This window comes from Mobula birostris, chromosome 21 (genome assembly GCF_030028105.1).
Source record: "Mobula birostris isolate sMobBir1 chromosome 21, sMobBir1.hap1, whole genome shotgun sequence".
Classification (NCBI taxonomy): domain Eukaryota; kingdom Metazoa; phylum Chordata; class Chondrichthyes; order Myliobatiformes; family Myliobatidae; genus Mobula; species Mobula birostris.
The window spans coordinates 63,547,004-63,569,849 of NC_092390.1; the positions used below are offsets into that span (position 1 = coordinate 63,547,004).

Here is a 22,846-nt window from a genome sequence, read left to right on the forward strand (position 1 = left end):
TTAAAGTTTGAGCTATGTTGAGATGGGCTGATGATCCTGCTGTGGAGCTGGGAGATGGGGATACCTGGCTGGATGATGAAAATGAGGGAGAGACAGTGGGCCCCTTGGTTTAATCCTCGAGATGATCTCCTTCTCACTTACGTGTCTGAAGCAGCCATGGGGGCCATCGATCCGCAGCTTCTTCCTCTCAGGAGGGGGAGAGAGGAGGTTCGTGAGTGTAATGGACACCTTTGGCACAGACAAAAGGCTGGGGAGTCTTTGGACATGTGGTTATTGAGGATATGGCATGAGGGGGGTACCACAGTGACCTTATCTAACAGGGAGATGGGTGTCTAAGGGAGCCTATGGTTCCAACACACAATCAATAGCGCCCTGAGAACACTGCTTGCTTCCCCTGAGCATAATGCATCACTATGGATTCAGGTAATGGCAGCAGTTCAACTTGGGTATCCCACTCTTACTGAATGGAATTTAAAGCCCCAAGTGGAGTGGAGCACAGTAGAGGAAAGTACTAAAGTTCTACACCAGCGGGCTCTGATCACAAAACATATCGCGATACTGGTATCCCACCAGAGGATATTGAATTAACTCCTGGTTAAGGAGGCAGTTTTCCAATAAAACTGGTTGTGCTGTCTTTAATAGCACCAGCTGCTGGTCATCCTATAAGTACAGCGATTCAGTTATTACAAGGTTTAGAGTATGTAGAAGTGGGTGCCCATAGCCAAGTACAAAAGTTAGATAAGCACATGGGGAGTGGGAGATCTTGCATGTCCCGTAATGTTTTTAGCGCAGCTTAAAGCTGGGCTTCCGGAGGCTACGCAATGTGGAAATACCGTCAGGAGGAGCAAAAAAGGGAGACTGTTGAGGAGGAAGAGTAATTCTTCAAGTTCTCTGTGGATATGGGTTCCTTTTGTCCTCTGCCAGATTCCTCGCATTTCATTCAGGGTTCCCTGCAAAGGATATCAGCTAATGAATGCCAGCAGTGGGAATCGCGGCGCGGTTAGCTCATTTCTGCCTCATTGTTGTAAGGGACGGGGGCGGGGGGTCTGCATCCCTCTTCCCTGTAAATAGAGTGTGAATGATTTGAATGCAGAGAAATGTGAGGTGTGGCCACATGCCTTAGTTTGCTTTTGTGAGTGTGTGGCCATTAAAGAGACTGTGAATGTGTTGGGTCCCACCCAGTTGCTTTTCCCTTATCAGTTGTTCTTTGATGGAGTGCTGTTTTTCTGTGAGAAATTAACTGTCTGTTTTAAGTTTTTTTGCAGTTCCATAGCAAGTTGCTAAGAAGAGCACAGCCTGGGCTTTGCGGTTTGTGTTTTGTGTTTAATCTATTACTTTGTTTCTTGTTTTTGTTTAGTCAGTTAATTTGCTTCTTGTTTTCTAAATCTGTTTCATGTTTATTGTGTCTTAATATGTTACTTTGTTATTTGCTTCTCCGTGGTTTTTATAATTGGTTTTAGGGGTGACTCATTTTTCACAGTGGCCATATGAAATTTCAGTTGAAACTTGGGCAACCTTATTCCGATATCAGATACCCATATTTCAGAGAGATTTGAGCATTTGGGGAGCAATTCTAGATGTTCTATTCTCTTTGTGTCCAGTGACAAATCAAGAGCTACTGCATTTGTATCTCCCTGAATTACAGAGTGGAAAAGTGATGAATGCTAATTTTGGTTGGAGATTCTGTGAATGGCATTTGAATTTGCACTCTGGATTTGCTGAATTTGCATGAAGACTTCTTACTACATTACAGAAGGGATGTCAGGGATATCAATCGCTTTGATGATAAAGAAAGACAGTTGGGGAAAATTATCTGGCCTCCTGGGTTTTGGGATTGTGTTTTGGGGGAGCTGTAGTCTACTTCTGTGGGCACGTGGCCAAGTGGTTAAGGCATTCGACTAGCGATCTGAAGGTTGTGAGTTCGAGCCCCAGCCGAGGTAGCGTCTTGTGTCCTTGAGCAAGGCACTTAACCACACAGTGCTCTGCGACGACACTGGTGCCAAGCTGTATCGGCCCTTGCCCATCCCTTGGGCAACACTGGTGTCGTGGAGAGGGGAGACTTGCAGCATGGGCAACTGCCGGTCTTCCATACAACCTTGCCCAGGCCTGCGCCCTGGAGAGTGAAGACTTTCCAGGTGCAGATCCATGGTCTCGCAAGACTATCGGATGCCCATTAGTCTGCTCCAGCCAACCTTAACCCACTAGTCTACTCCAGCCAACCTTAACCCATTAGTCTGCTCCAGCCAACCTTAACCCACAGTATGGTAACACTAAGAGTCTTAATAGTCCTGGTGGAGTGAGCGCTTTAAGGGCTGGTATTTTGCTACGTACCATCTGTATAAAGAGATTATACAAATTTGCTTAAAGAGATTTCCCCAGCTGACAGAGTGCTGGTGTAGGTGGTATGTTGAGTACAGATACAAGGTGCAAGGTGAGTGGCAAGTGACAGCAGGAACAGTATCCTGGGACAGCTGTGTCTATGCCAAATGGTGTTGTGAAGCAGGGCACTTGTTGGAAGCTGAATGGCACTTACTGGAAATGCAGATCCCAGGCCAACCCGTTGTTCCCACAGGGCAGTGTGGTTGATATGTGGTGCTGTATATACGCCACCCCAGTACTCTGGACAAGCACCTTACCCACGCTGATCAGTAACAGGGCTATTACAAAGGAAGGATGTTTTGAATGATAGCCTTTCTCTGCATGGTACGACCAGACAGTCTTGGGAACAGGGTTAGGGTATAAAATTAAGTGAGGGACCAGCTCGTTGGCTATTACACTCCAGGGTGGGGCTGGTGACCTTTTGGGGCACAGAGAGGTTGGTGGACTACTATAGTATACTGGGAGGTGACTATTGGGTTTACAGTACTGGGTACTTTACTCTTGTGTTTTATGTATAACAGTTCGGAGTTCATGAGAGTCGTACTAGTCTGAGGAGTGGATCATCATGTTTGCAACTTTTGAGGGGTGGGGTGTCCTGTCAGGACATGCCTTATTCTGATTGTCGAAAGTCGCTTCCATTGGGATTGGTCAGTTTAGAAGCTGCAGCTGCTTTTCCCATTGGATAACTGCCTGGTGTCCAGTTTCAAGTATCCTGGGTATATAAAATAACACGTGGAGGGCGCTTGCTCTGTCTTCCATTGCTTAAGGCATGATCATTGGGAAGGTATGCTCTGTACACACTTGTAACTAAGTATGTTTGTTGAAAGTAGGCATGTCTGTTGGCTTTGAGTGTCTATAACCTGGGGAACATGAATGTTTGGTTGAATTTTTGCTGTTTGTAAATAAATGATTAATATACCTATTCACAGGGAGTGCTTTCCGTATCACTGGCCAGTCCCACAAACCTGATTCAACATTACATAACTCTAACCCAACCACAGGACAATTTACAAATGACCAATTACCTACCCGGTTAACCTTGGGAGTGTAGAGGGCTGATGGAGACATTAGATCATGAGAGGCATACATAAGGTGAATTGGTCATCATTTTTCCCCAGGGGTAGGAGAGTCTATAACCAGAGCATATGGATTCAAGCTGAGGGGGAATAAATTTAAAGAGGATTGGAGGCTCAGGTTTTTCCACACAGAGTGGTATGAGCTGCCAGAAGAGATAGTAAATACAGGAACAAATACAACATTTGAAAGAGAGTTGGACAGAAAAGGTTGAGACAGGCTGAATACAGATAATTATGATAAGCTCAGATGGGCAACTTGCTCGGCACAGACAAGTTGGGTCATAGGGCTTGTTTCCACAATGAGTAGCATGATGATCCACACACTCTTCAAAGATACAACTTATTGCAACATGGTCATTCAAACTTACTGCAGTAACATCAAACTTCTTTACAGTATGATCAGAAAAAAAATGTTCCTTCAACATAAACCTGAAAAGGAGAGTGTAAAACAGCATCTCCTCCATTCTTTATTTAATTGTCAACTTAAATGATCTAAGTCATCCCAGCTGAATACAAATTGGAGATTTGTGACTATTAAAATATACATATAATTCAGGTTTCAAATTTAATTACCATTCAACCACACATGAACATACCCAAATGAAACAGCATTTTTTCCAGGGCCAAAGTGCAAAGTGCAGTACCAACAGCACACAGCACCTAACACAAATGATTACAATTTCAGAAAAACATACAGTCACAAAGAGAAAAGAAAATGAAGTTAGTTGAGACTAGATCAATGCCTGGGGATAAAGAAAATATGGCCAGATGTATAAATGTATCCTCATATCTATGGAGAGTTTTGAGATCTCCGGAATAAAGGTCAGCACTGGCAAGTTTTGTTTCCTCTCTGAGCAGCTCCTGTTTGTCAACGTCTAGCATGTGTGCTCGGTGATGTAAGTCTGTTTTGTTGAGCTCACAGTTGTCTGAACACGGCAGTGACTTGGAGGCAGGAAAGGACTGATAAAAAAAACAAAAGCACACAACCAGAGGGATACTTGGTAAATCTGTATCTGTCAATCAAATAAAATAGTTTTATCCGTGGCACAGAGCTGAAGTGCATTTCACAAGGTCCGCTAGCTGATTCGCTCAGAATTAATAGCTTAAAAATGTTTTAATGTTGGTATTAGTTTGGTACTGTTACATTCACTGAAATACAGCAAAATCGCTTTTGTTCTACGGGCCATCCAGACAGATGATGTCAAATGTACTTCTCCAAAGTTAATAAGGAAACAGAATCATAAACAACGTGTTGCAGTTACAGGGAAAGTGCAGCGCAGGTAGGCAAAGAGCAAAATCATGGGATAGATCCGGCGATCAGGTGTTGAGGAATTCATCCTTCAGTGTACGAGATGTCCATTCAGAAGCCTCACAACAGTGGGATAGGAGCAGCTCTTCAGCCCGGTGGTTCATGCTCTCTGGAACTTGTACCATTTCCCCAATGAGGGAGGGAGGGAGGGAGGTGACCTCGATTATGTTGGCTGCTTACCCGAGGCAGCAGGAAGTGCAGACGGAGCCACTGGAGGGAGGTTGAGCCTCAGATATTCTGTGGCTACTTCAATTTTCACAGACCAACAAGTGACGGCCTGCAGAGTGATGCAACGTTGATTCTTATCCATTTTTTTTCCTTTGGCAGTGGCTGAACATAGGGCTCAAATGTTTCTACACATTTACAGGAGGTTCCATTCCTATGAACCGAACGTAAACCTAAACATTGTAAGTGTGATGGGAAACCAAGTTCCCAGCCGGTAGAAGATGCCTACAGTCTCAAATCAGCCAGAAAATCCATCCTGCTGGTCTCCAAAACAGGACATTTGGTGCTCAGTAGTAGGTGAGGACATGCTTATTCTGCTGACCCCACTTTCCTTAACTCCCAAGAGTTGATCTGGTCTTCAATGAATTCATTCCTTTTGAGTATGCTAACAGTTACAAAACAGTTACAAATAGTTACAAAACTTTCCAATTGGCATTCAACTGGGGTAGATTTTGATCACTTCGACAGGGAGAATTAGTTGAACCTGATATTACACAACACAACTAATCACAATGAACAAAGTATCCGCTTTGATTTAGGAAGAGTTCAGCAACAGGAACAGCAAAAGCAAAAGGTTCAGGAGCTTCTATTACTTTTCAACCATCAGGCTCCTGAGCTGGTGTGGATAACTTCACTCCCCTCAACACCTTGCAACCTATGGACTCACATTCCAGGACTCTACAACTCAAGTGGGCAGTATTTACTATCTCTCTATCTATCTATCTATTTATTTATTTGCTTTTGTTGCACAGTTTGGAACATTGGATGTTAATCAGCCTTTGTATGTTGCTTCAGTCACTGACTCTATATTGCAGTTCTTTGTTTTACTGTGAATGGCTGCAAGAAAATGAATCTCGGGGTAGTAAGTGGTGACATGTATATACTTTGATAATAAGTTAATTTGAACTTTTGAATTTTGAGCTCAGCAGCAGAACAGAGAAATTGTCATTCAGCCCATCCAAGCACAACACTCCATTGACTCTGAACCCAACGTGAATAAAGGTGACATCTTATCTCAAGTACAGATTAAACCTGGGAGTGATGAATGTTTCAAATAATATGTCCAAAGGGAATAGATTTAGGGTAAGGGGCAAAATGTTTCTGGGCAATCCAAGGAGGTATTTTTCTTTATCTGAGATTGTAGTGAGAACTTATGAGAAATCTAGAGAAGTACTCGCCCCTACAAAGCAAGAAGGCTATGGATGCAGTACTCGTAAATTAGGTTAATTTGAATGTCAGCATAGATTACAATCGTCCAAGTGGCCTGGTTCTTGCTGATGACTAATGCCTTGTCCCGAATTTGTATTGTACACTCTTTGGCCTTAATTCTACATTTACACTAAAAGTGAGGATTTGCATTTCCGGCCACCTTATACAATGAAGTAGATTGTAAAACAATACAGGGGCAATTTTAATTGTTACATGGAGTCAACAGTGCGCACAGTCAACAAGCCTAGTCAACAGTACGCACAGCAAACTCCCTCTAAAGCAGTAATGTGACAATGACCAGATAATCTATTTTTAGCCAAGCTGATTACGGAATAAATATTGGCCAGCACGTTAGGAAAAATTTACATGATCATCTAAAGGCAACTAGGCTTCTGTTTAATGTCTTTACCTGAAAGATGTTACAACCAGCAGTCCCTCAGTACAGGACAGACAAGCTGAATTTCTCAATTTTCTGACTCAGAGGCAAGCCATTGAGTGATTTATTTTATTAGCTTACAAGCTTAAAAACAACAAGTTATAGAAACCTATCTTTTCATATTTTTATATGAAAACTATCAAATATTGAAAGGCCTAGATTGAGTGGGTACGGAGAGGGTGTTTCCTATGGCAGAAGAGTTTAGGACCAGAGGGCACAACCTCAGAATAGAGGGACATCCCTTTAGAACAGAGATGAGGAGGAATTTCTTTAGTCAAAGGGAAGTGAATCTGTTCAATTCATTGCCATAGATGGCTGTGGAGGCCAAGTCATTGAATGTATTTAAAGCGGAAGTTGACAGGTTCTTGATTAGTCGGGTCATCAAAGAATATTGAGAGAAGGCAGGAGAATGGGGTTAGAGGGAAATGGATCAGCCATGTTGAAATACTGGAGCAGACTCGATGGGCCAAATGGACTAATTCTGCTCCAATGCCTTACGGTCTCATTTAAAGAATGGGCTGTGCTTCCTGCTTCTACTTAGGAATTCCATCCCTGTACACAAATAGAACTTCCAACCACTTCCACAACAAATGTCATACTCAATGTAACAACACTCAAACATGAAGTACTAAAACCCCCATTGGTTCTTTATCCAAAAAATCCAGCAAAATATTGTAAGGCTAAAACTAGGCAACTACTAAACAAATCCAAACTTCACCATTTCAGGTATATTAAATTCAGACTGGGAAAGACTACTTTTATTAAATGGGGAGATGAAAAACCTTTTCTACACTAAATAACCTAATTTCTACCTCACTTAGTTAGCATTCACATGCAATAGCTCCAGAGTACTTTCTGACCTGGCCTTATTGCTCAGCTGAAACTGTTCATGGAAAACAGTTCTTTATCAATGGCTCAAGCAACACACACAAAATACTGGAGGATCTCAGCAGGTCTGGCAGCATCTATGGAAAAAATTACAGTTGACAATTTGGCCTGAGACCCTTTGGCTGGTCTCAGCCCGAAACATCGACTGTACTTTTTCCACAGATGCTGCCTGGCCGCTGACTTCCTTCAGTATGTTGCATGTGTTGTTTGGATTTCCAGCATCTGCAGGTTTTTTCTTGTCCATATCAATGGTTTGTGGTTGCATTCAATCACAAGATGGCGCCAGAGAGCAACATTACCACAGGCAACATCCTCCAGATGGTTCACAAAACTACTGCTTTCACATCTTTTACATCTTCTTCTTCTCTCAAATGTGGTTCTGCTACTGTTGGAGCCTGTGATCTACAGTTTGATGCTGTGTTTTTGAGCCGATGAGTGATCTGGTGCTTTGCTGTCTCTGAGAGGGTTCGGGGAGACAAGCCTCAAGGTCAAGAAGCTTGAAGACAGGGCACGATCCCATGATCGACTCAATTTCTCGCCGATCTTGTCAATTAAAACATCGAGGTAAGTGCGGAAAGTGAGCGAGTGTTCATTGCCGCCTATCAGCCTCTCGCTCGCTGCTGCAGAGAATCTCCCTCCCTCTCTCTCTCTACCTAAAGGAAGGCTCCTATGCTTGAATGATCTCTCGCTTCCTGAATGCCATTGAAGGATGGTGCAGAAATTATGGATCTGCAGTTTGCACTGGACGGTGGTTCACATTATGATGGGTTTTCTAGTTTTTGGTTGCTCCTTTTTCTGTTGCTGTTTTGGACAACTTTGAATTGGGGTGGCCTGCAGATAATGAACACTGAGCTGAACTGGATATGTTTTTGCGCTTCATACCGCTCCTTGCATTGGTTCTTTTTTGTTCCTGTTTGTACGATTTGTTTTTTACATGTGGAGAGGGGGGTGCATTGATGTTTTTCTGTGAACGGGTTCCATGGTTTGCTTTGTTTTGTGGCTGTCAGTGGGGATGACAAATCACAGGGGGTTATACTGCATTCATACTCTGATAATAAATGTACATTGACCCTTTGAGACAGCAACAGATTTCTTCTGAATATTCCTCGAACTTAGCCTGAACAAACCCAATCTTATCAGATGCCATGTGAGAAAGTGCCACAGAACTTATCCAGATTACTCTCAAAATAAGTCCACTTCATGTACTGATTGATTTAACTATTTCACCACTTAGGCTAATGAAAATATGCACCCTATTACACAAAGATCATCAATTGATCCCGTTAAATTTGCAGAGGAAAGCTGAACTCAAACAATCTCAGCCAATGAAGTTTGAGAATGATTGAAGAATAAGGCTGACTAATTGTTACATTTAGATGCCTAACAAAATAGGACTAATACCTACTAGTACAGATTACCGCCTCTTCCTGTTAAGGCTAATAAAGTAAACATAGTTTAAGTTCAAAACTCTGACATTAGTTTGCAGAGAACTTGTCTTGTCATGTAAACAACGTAAAAGAGATATTTGTCATTGCACTGGGTGGGCGAATGGACAGGAAGTTAGACCCCTAATAATTAATGCATGGACAATATGGTAATCATATTCATCCTAAATTGTGCCTGAACTGTGCTGCAACTGAAAAGTAATTCTGCAAGATCCTTATTTATCCAAATCCATGCTGGGGTAGCAAGGCTAGCTTGAAGCTAAAGCCATTTATTTTAAACACACCAGCCTTGGTTTATCGATTCTGACTTTGGTCCACAGTGAAGTCGGTATTTCAGCCATAACCATGGTCACTGCATCCTCTGACACTGAAAGGTTGCAGACAATTCATCTTGTCAAATTTATTAGTATGTTAACAATGGATTTCAATGGTTGGCAGATACTTCAGAAACTCTCTTAGCAAATTGGAGGTACAAAAGTAGTATGCATGTCTCCTCAAATTGACCATTAGTGTTTAAGTATCAACTGCTCACAGCTAAGTGGTCAAACTGGGAATAATAAAACACTGGTTTCAAGGTCCCAGCAGCTGATTCAGGAAGCATTAAATATTTTTTTAAAAGATGAGGGCAGTTGTCAGAAGCCCAGAGACATTATTTACCAATAAAATACGTCGAACAGGAATTAAAAATATATTATCATTCAGAACCTTAATCTGGTTTTGCAATTGGTCTCTTGTCTACAATTCACTATCTAATAGTCAGGCAGCAGTGATCTGCTTCTGTGCAAACCCAGAATGTGTGGTATCCCACATTGGAACTATACACTTTATCAGGTGCCCCAGCTCCTTAATGCAAATACAGCAGTGATTCCGGTTAATTGGGCCAATTGTTAATCAGGCAGCTATATGAGACAATTCATAAAGAACAAAAACTAATTGAGAAAATAGCCAGGATTCCCTTCATTTATTTGGGACATTATGCTGCTTAATTGGGACAGGAGACCACTGCCGAATAGTTTCTACCTGATGTCAGTCGTGTGCACTTGTGTGGCTGTTAGATGCAACATTATGTTTTGAGCGTATCAGTCTGCGTGTGTTTGTGTTCAAAAGGCAGTGATTTTTGTCACTGATAGTTGGTGAGAAATAAGCAGTAGGACAAATCAAAACTGTTTTGCTCACTTCCGCTTAAAACAGTCAGGCTTGAAAATGCCAGAAACAGCCGGTAGTGAAAATGAAACGATTTCACTACTTAAGCAAGTTAGGGACTATGAAGAATTTGAAAGTATTGACAATCATCTTCTATGTAACTTTTCGTTCCCACATGTGGCTCCAAGACATTCAAAAACTTCTACAGATATACCGCGGACAGCGTTCTAACTGGTCACATCACTGTCTGGTATAGATGGACCAACGCACAGGATGGGAAAAAGCTGCTGAAAATTGTAAACTCTGCCAGTTCCATCATGGGCACTAATCTCTCCAGCATCACGGACACCTTCAAAAGGTCCATCCATGTCATACCCTCCTCTCATTACTACCATCAAGGAGGAGGTACAGAAGCCTGAAGACACACACTCAACGATTCAGGAACAGCTTCTTCCCCTCCACCATCAGATTTCTGAATGGACAATGAACCCATGAAAAGTACCTCTGTGTTTTTCCCTCTTTTTTCAGTACTTATTTTATTTTTTTACATATACTTCTTGTTGAAATTTATAATTTTTATTACTATGTATTACAATGTCATGAAACAAACTTCACGACATATGCCAGTGATATTAAACCAGATTCTGAGTCTGATTCATTCACCATTTCCCCCTAATATTCCACACAGAATAAAATCAGCATGGGCATAGGAAGCAAGGAGACACAAATCAAGTTTCCCAAAAGAAAACTGATTAGAGAAAGGAGAAGATTACTAGGTAATATACAGAAATATCATGTAAAATTAAACGGCTGGATAGTGACATTTAAAAGAAAAGATTGCTCATTACCAATGTATTAAGATAATTATAGTATTACACGTGAAGAAACAGAAAGGGTACAATTAGTGCATGTTAATTTGTGAATAAAACTACATTTAGTTAAAAGTCAAAAGGGACGAAACATGGCAACCTGTGTGGATCGGTTTTGTCATCTCGAGACTTGAGCTATAGGATTATTGCAGTCAGAGATAATATGCTTCTCAAAGTTTTCTGCTGTACTACACTGCCCCTAGCTGTTTATAGAAGGGTACTGTCTTTAACACTGGAAAAATAATATAAGTATGGATGCACCAAATACGGTTTCAAATATACTGTACACTTCTTGAAATGTTAACATTTTAGAAGTGAAATTAACCATTTTTTACTTTAGTTCCAAGTGTTTGATGTTTTCCTTCTCAATCTAAAAATCATAAATAGTATAAAATTAGTCCTCAAAACAAAGCCTTTCATTTGAGAATGGGTAGGTTTGCTGTTATTTGACAGACTGTTGAAATGTGTGTCCATTTCTTGATTTATGATTTTGCAAAGTACTGCTCACCTATTGATTCAGGGAAATAATACTATTCGGACCACCAAGTCTGCTCTGCCATTTCATCATGGCTGATTTATTATCCCTCTGAACCCCAATAAAGACTGCACTTTGCTCTGAACAAGATCGCACTCACATAAGAGTATTATCAAACAGATGGTCTGTTTAAGTGACAATGACTGAGGGACTCTGGGGAGAATCTCCCTGTCCTTCTTCACTGTGGTCCAATGGGAGACTTTGCTTCTGTCTGGGTGAACTCAAGCAGGTTATGGAGTTGAAATGGTGACACGGTTTCTTCCTGTATTGTTGCAAACTGGCCCACTCTCTATTTTCAGCAGATTTTGTTTTTATCCCCTATTTACATTTGATGTAAAAGGTGGAAATTCCAGTAACAATGTAGCATTTACGTAGCACTCCACTGGATCACCAATTGAGACTTGATGCAAAATAGACTGAACCAATGCTACCAATCAAGCACACTACATACATGTACAGAAAGATTGCCATGACAGAATTGATATGCTAAATGTAATTTTGTTTTTTAATCTAACCTTCTATATCCCAAAGTTGAAGGTTCAAAGTAAATTTATCATATATAGCACTGTGCAAAAATCTTGGGCACCCTTGATCTTTTTTTATATAATATTTAGTTTAGATGTCTATTTTTTGTCTTCTGCATTAGTGTGTCAGTAGAAAAGAGCAAATTTTAGGTTTCCAAACATTTGTTTTCCAAACAAAAAGTTACAAAGAATTTTTTGTACTTCATTAAAGAAAGTAACATCTTGAGTAACAGAACACTTTTCAAATAAAAACTTGATGACTTTGTAGGTATATAGCTCAGTGCATGATTAAACAAAGATCATGAACAGGTGCTAATGATCAATGACATAATGAATTGAATGAACAAAATTGATTCACTAAAACAGAAACAGGTGTCGAAGGAATGAAACTGGGTGAAGGACAGCCAAACTAAAAGGTGAGGTGTAATAGTTTAACCTCCAAAACATCAGTTCTTTAAAGGCAAAGGGTGGTCAAGCCAAATAATGATTTGATTTAGTTTTTTACTGTTTATTGGCTTTTTTAGTAAATTTTCTGATATTTAAAAACTTTTCATTATATTATTTTTGAAAGCATCTTTGCTTTACACAATTTTTGTTACACGTGCCTAAGGCTTCAGCACAGTATTATCGTGTTGTAGAATACATCAGCAGTAGGGTGTGGACTTTAGACAAAGTTTTATATAAAGATTCCAGTATATTCTGCAGTGAAACTTCATTAAATCAGAATCTCACTCCTTCAGACCCTGATGAGCAGCGTTTCAAACTCACCCAAAATATCCTCAAGTAAAAGATGACTTAAATGTTGGAAATAATGCAATAATGGTCAATTAATTTGGTGTTATACTCAGATTACCATCACTGCTTATACAATACATAAGAACAATTGAATCTTTTCACTGTTCACCTTCTTCCAGTTTACCAGGTCTACAACTCCACACAGAAGCAAGTGACTGTTGAGTCTATGGGGTCACTGAACATTGTTACCGTAGCTCTGAAAGTTTGTTTTCCACCTTTAGTTAAATCTTTCCAATACAACCGTACCACTGGAAGATTGTTCAAGTTTAGCTTACCCATGCAAACTCATCTTGCCAATTCACACTCCGACACTTCACTCTCAATGATCAGCAAGTTCATGAGAACACTCCCAAACTTAAACAAAACTAAAACATTCACAACTATATTCAGCCTGAAGTGTAGTGTGGATGTCCCATCTCAAATTCCTCCTCCGATGTTTCCTGATGACAGGCGTGGGTTTTAAGCCATTTCATTTTGGTCCACATGACTTTGTTAGATGGCTGAGAGCATTGGGTGCGGAACCAGGTAACAGCACTGTGGAAGTACATTCAGAGCTTCACCTGTAGTTTCAAGGCGGCTTAAAACCACCCAACAACTTCTCAAAAGCAATGCGTTACAGACAATAAATGCCGGTCTGGCCGGTGAAAGTGCAGATTCGGAATGAATCAAGGGGAAATCTACAGCCTCTGTGCACCTCCCGAGTTTAATTGCTGCACTGTAAGCTGTGCTCCAGTGGCCAAGGCCCCACACTCACTGGGCTTCAAACTTGTGCATTGGCAACCCCTGCATTACAGGGGAAGATTGCACATCTACAACAGGGTCTGTATTGCAGTTTTCCATAATGCACAGCACATTATCTACTCATGTGTCATGAAACTAGAGTTTAAAACAAAATAAACTTGAGCTGGTCTATTTACTTATTCTTTACCATTTAAATTCCATGCAAGCAAATTTTATTCTCTATCTGAAAGTTTTGAACTACGATTCCTGAATTTTGAGAGCAAATTTCCTTAATCCAAATGACTGTAATATACAGGATCACCTGTTTTAAGAAAGCTTAAAACCTGTGTCTTCAGCTTGACATTTTCTCTTGCCCTGATATGCTTTCAGTCTTGTTTGATAACTTTCCCATGTTGCTTGACACAACAAAGCTGATATACTGTGTATGTGTGTCTCTCTCTCGATCTATATGAAGCAAAAAATTCCAGGAGTACAAATATGAGTGCTATTGTTGAAAGTTAATTGATGGTAAGCGTAAAGATAACAGCACAAAGAGAAGCATAACACACTGGATATACAGTCGGCCCTCCTTATCTGCGGGGGATTGGTTCCGGGACCCCCGTGGATACCAAAAAGTGCGGATGCTCAAGTCCATTATATAAAATGGTGTAGTATTTGCATATAACCTATGAACATCTTCCAGTATACTTTAAATCATCTCTAGATTACTTATAACACCTAATACAATGTAAATGCTATGTAAATAGTTGTTATACTATATTGTTTAGGGAATAATGACAAGAAAAAATGCTCAAACAACGAGTGCTGGAGAGAGAACTTCTGGGTTTTCCTGATCCGCGGTTGGTTGAACCCACCGATAAGGAGGGCCGACTAAAACGGGAAGATCAGAACTGTCTCAGCCAGATTAGACGTCCCTCTGTTGATGAAGTTTCCTATGGACAAGGCGTTTGTTCACATCACAGGAAATAGCTAGAGACAACTCATTCAGCCTTGTCTCAGTAGTTACACAGTATACAAACTTTGTTAATGGCTGCAATATGTAGAGAATGTAGCATGTTATACTGAAATCACACTTGTATGAAGGTGCACAGTCAGGGATTTCATTTTCGTAGTAGGTGGTCTGCAGCAGCTGGGTCTTCCCGTTCTCAGACAGCCTGACCCTACTTCACAAACCACCCACAGCATGGTGCAGACACAACACAGTCACTACTGTCTCTCCGACCTAACACCCTCCAAAGGGCCTTAAGATGTAAATGTCTTTCTCAATAATGAATGTAAAACACATCCATGTTAAGAAATGAGAAAATAATTAATGAATTTAAATTTTGTAGTTTCTAGAAAAAGCACTGTTTTGCTGTGGCTGTTTGTATACTATAAGTTAAAATGTCTGCATTTTCATAGCTCCTGAAAATATGAATTATTAATGCTGAAGGAAGGAAATATACCCAGATTCAGGCTGATAAAGCCCAACAGCCAATACAGGCCCAAACACACTTAAACAGAGATGACAATAAATAAAGTTTATTTATCATTATAAACTTCAATATTTATAAGCAAAGATACCGTTTTGATGGAGCTTCGAGTCTTCTCTTTCCACAGCTCCGTGCTCAGCTCTAGTGTACAGTGAATGTACTCAGTTCGGTCATACAATCCGAGAATAAATAACCTGAAGAAGAAATATAATTATTACTCCCAAGCCATCACAATTTGTGCATGACACTGACCATCCTTTGCGTGCAATATATCCCAATATAAATGAGCATCATCGTCTACAATACACACAGAATTGCTGTAACACCATTCTGCATTTCTGCATTTCCACTTATCACAGATATTTTTGTTCTGTGCATTTCTCACAGATCCCGCCTTCTTTCCTGTCGAAGATTAACCTGTATCTATTTTTCAGTTCTGATAAAGAGTCACAGACCCAAACTGTAAAGTAAGGGTCACCAACCCGTCGATCTTTGAGACTTTCCCAGTAGATCCCGAAGAAAAATCAAAAATAAATACACAAATACTGTTGTAATGTGAGCATTATAAAAGTAAGTAATACTAATTAGGATAATAGTAATATAGCAATATTTTCGCTAAAAAGCTGTTTGTAAAGAGAGATTGTTTCCAGGTTGCGGGGGTTTAGTTCCATTCTTTCTGCCCGGTGCGCATGTGTGTAGCTCCCCCACCATGCACCGCGTATTCAGCATAGCCTGTGCTGCATCAAAGTGACCAATCAGATTAGATAAGAGTACAGACTGTCGCAAACATCAATATACGGCAGTGGTCCCCAACATCTGGGCCGCGAAGCATGCAGTGGTAGTCGGGATGCACACAGCATATCTTTAAGAAAAAAAGCCAAAATAAACAAGTTAATTAATTAAGTGCCGCCCAGCACATAAATGTCGGCTCAGATGAGAGGCGATGCAATCGGCAATCGCTTGTGATATCCTGATAGCACAGCGGAGGCTCCACGAAAGAAGGCGAAAACATACAAATTCCATCCAGAATGGGAAGAGGAATTTCTATTTACCTTGGTGAAAGACAAATGTGTATGTACGTTGTGCCACCAAACACAAGCACTGACTAAAAGAGGGAATCTGGAGCGGCACCGCAACACCACCCACCAGGAGTTTAAAGACACCTACCCCCCAAAGAGCGCAATTCGTGCCTGGAAAGTTGAAGAGCTGAAATCCGGGATGAAGGCCCAGCAATCGTTTTCCACAAAATATGCTGCTCAAAATAAGGCTGCTATTGAAGCATCATTTCGTGTAAGTCACCTTTTGGCTGAACACAAGAAGCCTTTTACAGATGGCGATTTATTCAAAGAAGCAATGGTCATTACCACAGAGACTGTTTTAATGACTTTAAAAACAAAAACGGCATCACAACTGCAATACGTAATATACTGCTTGGCCCTGCAACAGTGACAAGGAGGGTAGAGTCCCTGTCAGAGGACATGAATATTTTTCACTACAGTTCAATGAATCCCTGGATGTAATGCAAACAGCTCAGCTTGTTGTATTTGTCAGAATGGCTTTCCAGGATTTTACAACAAAGGAGGATTTCCTCACTCTTTTGCAATTAAAGGAAAGAACGAAAGGTGAGGATATTTACAACGAGTTTAAAAAATATGTCCGTGAAAATGACAACCCCATTCATAAACTGGTGGCAATTACTACTGATGGGGCCCAGCAATGTGCGGTGTGCGCGTTGGTTTTATACCACTAAAAGTCAGTGCCTACTTCGGGTCAACTTATCTATGTGAAATTGCATTTTCACAGATGAAAATTATTAAATCTAAGTACAGGAGCTGATTTACTGACAATCACCTCACTAGGGTTGCCAACTTTCTCACTCCCAAATAACGGACAAAAGTAGCAGTCAAATCCCGGGACATTCGTGTTTACCCCGAGAAAGACTACCACTACCATGAAGTCTTGTGCGGGCACCTGTGTGCGCATGCGCGTACGTGCCAATTTTTTTTTTTATCCCAATCGGTTTTAGCTTAATTTTCATTATTTCTACTTTATATAGGCTGTGTATTTATCATATCATTCCTGCTTTTACTATATGTTAGTGTTATTTTAGGTTTTATGTGTTATTTGGTGTGATTTGGTAGGTTATTTTTTTGGGTCTGGGAATGCTCAAAATTTTTTTCCATATAAATTAATGGTAATTGCTTCTTCAGCGTAAAGCATTTCGGCACAAAAGGTTTCATAGGAACATTCTACCTTAGGGGGGGGGAATACGGGACAGTTGGCAACCCTACACTTTACACACTGTCTCAGACTGGCTGTCTGTAGTTATGAGCCAAATTTCAGGGAACTAGCAGAAAGTATTCAGCCCCAGTCATCACACTGAGTGCAACAGTCAATTTTTATTCATTTATTTTTCGTGTTGAAATAAAATTAAATAATAAAACTTAGAATTAAAGGTGTGAAGTATTGTAATATTCTTAAAGAAAGACAGTTATGGCCTGTTTGATATGCTAGTTACAGTGTTCTCTTGTTTGAATTAACTTGAAAGTTTGACAAAAGTATTTTGTGTAATTCAAATACAATTTGCCCAAATAAAAGGCCTCAAATTGGAAGTACAATCTGAGCTGTTTTCTCTCTAAACGATTTAGTAGGTAGATCTTGCCCTTCACTGAGGTCGAGGTAGGGGATCTTGGGCTTAAAAAGGTTGGTGACTACTACTGTAAACTGATTCTCTGGCCTACTGTGTTTTTTTCAGCTTTTTCTAGTTTATACAATGTAATTGTTGTACTTCGCTGAATTCATAAATGTTCCAGCTTGTACTCCTTCTTCCAGTCCTGGTGAAGGACCTCGGCCAGGAATGTTGACCCGTTATTCATTTCCATTGATGCTGCTTGGCCTGCCGAGTTCCTCCAGAATTTTGTGTGTGCGTCTCCAGCACCTGCAGTGTCTTGTGTTTTTATTTATTGTACGGACTTTATATTTTGCCTAGTCACTGGTAACTGTACAACCAGATGCACCAAACCAGAACTACTGCAGCACTGCTGCATATACTGCAAAACCAGGAGAATGTAACTAACCAGCACCAGGTTGCATTACCAGTGTTGAGGCAACTGACTTCACCTGGGGTTGAAGGCTAAGAAAGCAGTACCCATCTCACTCACTGCCTATTTTATAGTTTCTGACAGCACAGAATATGGCATTCAGCCCATCCAGTCCATGCGAGTTTTCAGTGCATTCCTATTTGCTCCAATCTGCTAATTACGTTTGCTGATGACACTACACTGATTGGCCTCATCTCACATAATAATGAGGCAGCCTACAGAGAAGAAGTTACCACCCTGACACAGTGGCATCAAGAAAACAACCTCTCCCTCAATGTCGCAAAAACAAAGGAGCTGGTTGTGGACTACAGGAGGAATGGAGACAGGCTAACCCCTATTGACATCAGTGGATCTGGGGTTGGGAGGGTGAACAGCTTTAAGTTCCTCAGCATCCACATCACTGAGGACCTCACATGGTCTGTAGATACCAGCTGTGTGGTGAAAAAGGCACAACATCACCTCTTCCACCTCAGACAGTTGAAGAGGTTTGGTACGGGCCCCCAAGTCCTAAGAACTTTCTACAGGAACACAGTCAAGAGCATCCTGACTGGCTGCATCACTGCCTGGCATGGGAACTGTATTTCCCTTAATTGCAGGCCCTGAAGAGAGTGGTGCAGACAGCACAGCGCATCTCTAGATGTGAACTTCCCACGATTCAGGACATTTACAAAGTCAGGTGTGTAAAAAAGGCCCAAAGGATCATTGGGGACCCGAGTTACCCCAACCACAAACTGTTCCAGCTGCGACCATCCAGGAAATGGTACCGCAGCATAAAAGCCAGGACTAACAGTCTCCAAGACAGCTTCTTCCGCCAGACCATTAGACTGATTAATTCAGGCTGATACAATTGTATTTTTGTGATATTGACTGTCCTGTTGTACATACTATTTATTATAAATTACTATGAATTGCACATTGCACATTTAGATGGAGACATAACGTAAAGATCTTTACTCTTATGTATATGAAGAATGTAAGTCAATTCAACTCTATTCCTTAGTAACTGATTTTCACGCGCATATCCAACAACACCCCAAATTTTCATACCACCCAAATTCATTAAAGGGTATTTTTTTATACTGGTCAGAAAGTAGCCAATCAACATGTCTTCAGGACAGGGGAAGAAATTGGAGCACCCGAGGGAAACGAGGCTGGTCACGCTAACCAGCAAGACCTGTGCAGACAGCAGCTGGAATCGGGATTGAACTTGGGTCATTGGAACACTGAGCAGGCACTCGCTGTCGTGCCATGCATTGTGGGGTCAGTTTTTTCCACGTGATAAATTTAAAATTAGAGGACATTAATAAAAACTAGGAGTCCTGCAACATCTGTTGCACACTGTGATAGTTTAAGCGAACCACCTTTCTATCTCTAGCATTTGTATCTAACCTTAGAAACAGAAAACCTACAGCACAATACAGGCCCTTCGGCCCACAAAGCTGTGCTGAACATGTCCCTACCTTAGAACTACCAAGGCTTTACCCATAGCCCTCTATTTTTCTAAGCTCCATGTACCTATCCAAAAGTCTCTTAAAAATAAGACTCTATCGTTTCTGTCTCCACCACCGTCACCGGCAGCCCATTCCACGCACTCACCATTCTCTGCGTAAAAAACTCACCCCTGACATCTCCTCTATACCTATTTCCAAGCACCTTAAAATCATGCCCTCTCGTGCTAGCCTCTGACTATCCACACAATCAATGCCTCTCATTATCTTGTACAGTCGGGATTGGTTCTGAGACCACCCCCCCCCCCCCGCGGATATCAAAAAATGCGGATGCTCAAGACCCTTATTTAACCTGTCTCAGTACGGGTGGACTTAAGGACCCAGGGCAGCACAGCACCCATCGCTCGCAGTGTTTCTGTTCCGTTGATTTATAATACCTAATACAATGTAAATGCTATGTAAATAGTTGTTATACTGTATTGTTTAGGGAATAATGACAAGAAAAAAAAGTCTGTACATGTTCGGTATAGACGCAAACATTGTAGCTCTCCTGGGAACACTGATGCTGCCTTGGCATCAGCCGATCCCGATTCTCCCGTGATCTCTAAGTTCTTGAGGCTGTAGCGTTTTACATAGCTAGCCAGCCATCCCTAGCACTAACACTTCCACGAATTTCAGCTTCTTTCTGCTTTATTGTGCGAATGCTCGATTCATTTTTACCGACCTTACGGCTCACTTCGAATGCGACATGCCACTTTTCAAAAGATCTAATATTTCTAATTTCTCGGCGAGAGAGAGCACTTTACGCTCCCTCTCAGCCTTTGAGGAATTGCTTTGACCACGTAATTCTTTTTAGGAGCCATTGTTTCACAGAAACAAAGTACTGAACGAACGAGACGCGAGCCGAACAATGCTCGAACAACGAGTGCTGGAGAGAGAACGTCCAGGTTTTCCCAATTCACGGTTGGTTGAATTTGCGTAGGCGGAACTCGCGGATAAGGAGGGCCAACTGTACACCTTTATCAGGTCACCTCTCATCCTCCGTCGCTCCAAGGAGAAAAGGCCGAGTTCACTCAATCTATTCTCATAAGGCATGCTCCCCAATCCAGGCAACATCCTTGTAAATCTCCTCTGCACCCTTTCTATAGTTTCCACATCCTTCCTGTAGTGAGGTGACCAGAACTGAGCACAGTACTCCAAGTGGGGTCCGACCAGGGTCCGATATAGCTGCAACATTACCTTTCGGCTCTTAAACTCAATCCCACGATTGATGAAGGATAAAGCACCATATGCCTTCTTAATCACACAGTCAAGCTGCAGAGCAGCTTTGAGTGTCCTATGGCCTCAGACCCCAAGATTCCTCTGATTGTCCACACTGCCAAGAGTCTTACCATTAATACTATATTCTGCCATCATGTTTGACCTACCAAAATGAATCACCTCACACTTATCTGGGTTGAACTCCATCTGCCATTTCTCAGCCCAGCTTTGTATCCTATCTATGTCCCGCTGTAACCTCTGACAGTCCTCCACACTATCCACAACACCCCCAACCTTTGTGTCATCAGCAAATCCTCCACTTCCTCATCTAGGTCATTTATAAAAATCACAAAGTGTAGGGGTACCAGAACAGATCCCTGAGGCACATCACTGGTCACCAGCCTCCCTGCAGACATTAGCGACATTTCCACCAACCATATCACGAGACATACTGCCAACACACCAATCCCAGATGCCCAATGCCACAATGCTTAAACACATTTCTCCACACCCTAACACCACCATCTTCACACAGGGAAACTCCCTATCTTTTTTCAGGGCCTCCCTTCATAACTCCAACCACTACCCACTTCCAAATCCACCCTCCACTTCCAAATCCACTACCCACTGCCAAATCCACCCTCCACTTCCAAATCCACTACCCACTTCCAAATCCACTACCCACTTCCAAATCCACCCTCCACTGCCAAATCCACTACCCACTTCCAAATCCACCCTCTACTGCCAAATCCACTACCCACTTCCAAATCCACTACCCACTGCCAAATCCACTACCCACTTCCAAATCCACCCTCTACTGCCAAATCCACTACCCACTTCCAAATCCACTACCCACTGCCAAATCCACTACCCACTTCCAAATCCACTACCCACTGCCAAATCCACTACCCACTTCCAAATCCACCCTCCACTGCCAAATCCACTACCCACGGCCAAATCCACCCTCCACTGCCAAATCCACCCTCCACTGCCAAATCCACTCTCCACTGCCAAATCCACTACCCACTGCCAAATCCACCCTCCACTTCCAAATCCACTACCCACTGCCAAATCCACCCTCCACTGCCTGGCTCATGAAGTGTCACCAATGACCAAATTAATTAATACCACTCATCGTCATTAAGGAGAAAATGGAGGAACAGCTAACCCACAGACCATCTTCTCCACCTCCCGTCCACACTGACCCACAGACCACCTTCTCTCATTCAGTCCACACTGACCCCTATCCATCTTCTCCACCTCCCACCCACACTGACCCACAGACCACCTTCCCTCATTCAGTCCATACTGACCCTTATCCATCTTCTCCACCTCCCGTCCACACTGACCCACAGAGCACCTTCTCCTTCTTGTATTTGCACAGTTTGTTGATTTTTGCACATTGGTTGTTTGTTGGATGCAGTCTTTCATTGATGGTATTAAATTTGTTGGATTTATGGGTTTGCCCGCAAGTGAATCTCAGTTTTATCCGGTGACATAAGTACTTTGATAATAAATTTACTTTGAGCTTTGTCCTGTTAACACCAATCCCATTTTATTCACCCCACTCTCCAACATTCTTGGGTGGAGTGAACTCACTATATCTACATTCAACTCCTTCTTGACTTTCCACTATCCATTTCCACAGCCTCCCTATTCAAGTTGCATTAGGAATACTGTGCAGAATTCTTCTTAGTAAGGAATCACCTACAAAAAACATTTGCAACAATGGCACCAGAATTAAGAGATTCCAATTATCATGAAGGTCAATGAAAGAATTTATGGATGACCTGCCTTTAGTTACAAACAGAATGGAGAACATATATGTGGGAGAGATCAGAAGCAGAGGGTATGAATGTAAAATCATTACTGATAAAAGTAATAGTAGAGTCAGGAGAAATATCCTTCCAGGGAGAGTGGATTCAATGTGGCACTTACACGGGATACACGTAGATATTGATGGACAGCGTTTGGATATAAGTAGATGAAAG

The 22,846-nt window shown here is 41.6% G+C and overlaps 1 protein-coding gene across 1 annotated transcript in view; it reads right to left on the reverse strand.

Moving 5' to 3' along the window:
- pdzd8 (PDZ domain containing 8) overlaps window positions 1-22,846 on the reverse strand; it is a 247,521-nt gene that overhangs the window by 126,430 nt on the left and 98,245 nt on the right. Inside the window, exon 3 of the mRNA XM_072239617.1 lies at window positions 15,138-15,240. Within this exon, the coding sequence (XP_072095718.1) occupies window positions 15,138-15,240 (103 nt within the window). The remainder of the gene's footprint in view (window positions 1-15,137; window positions 15,241-22,846) is intronic.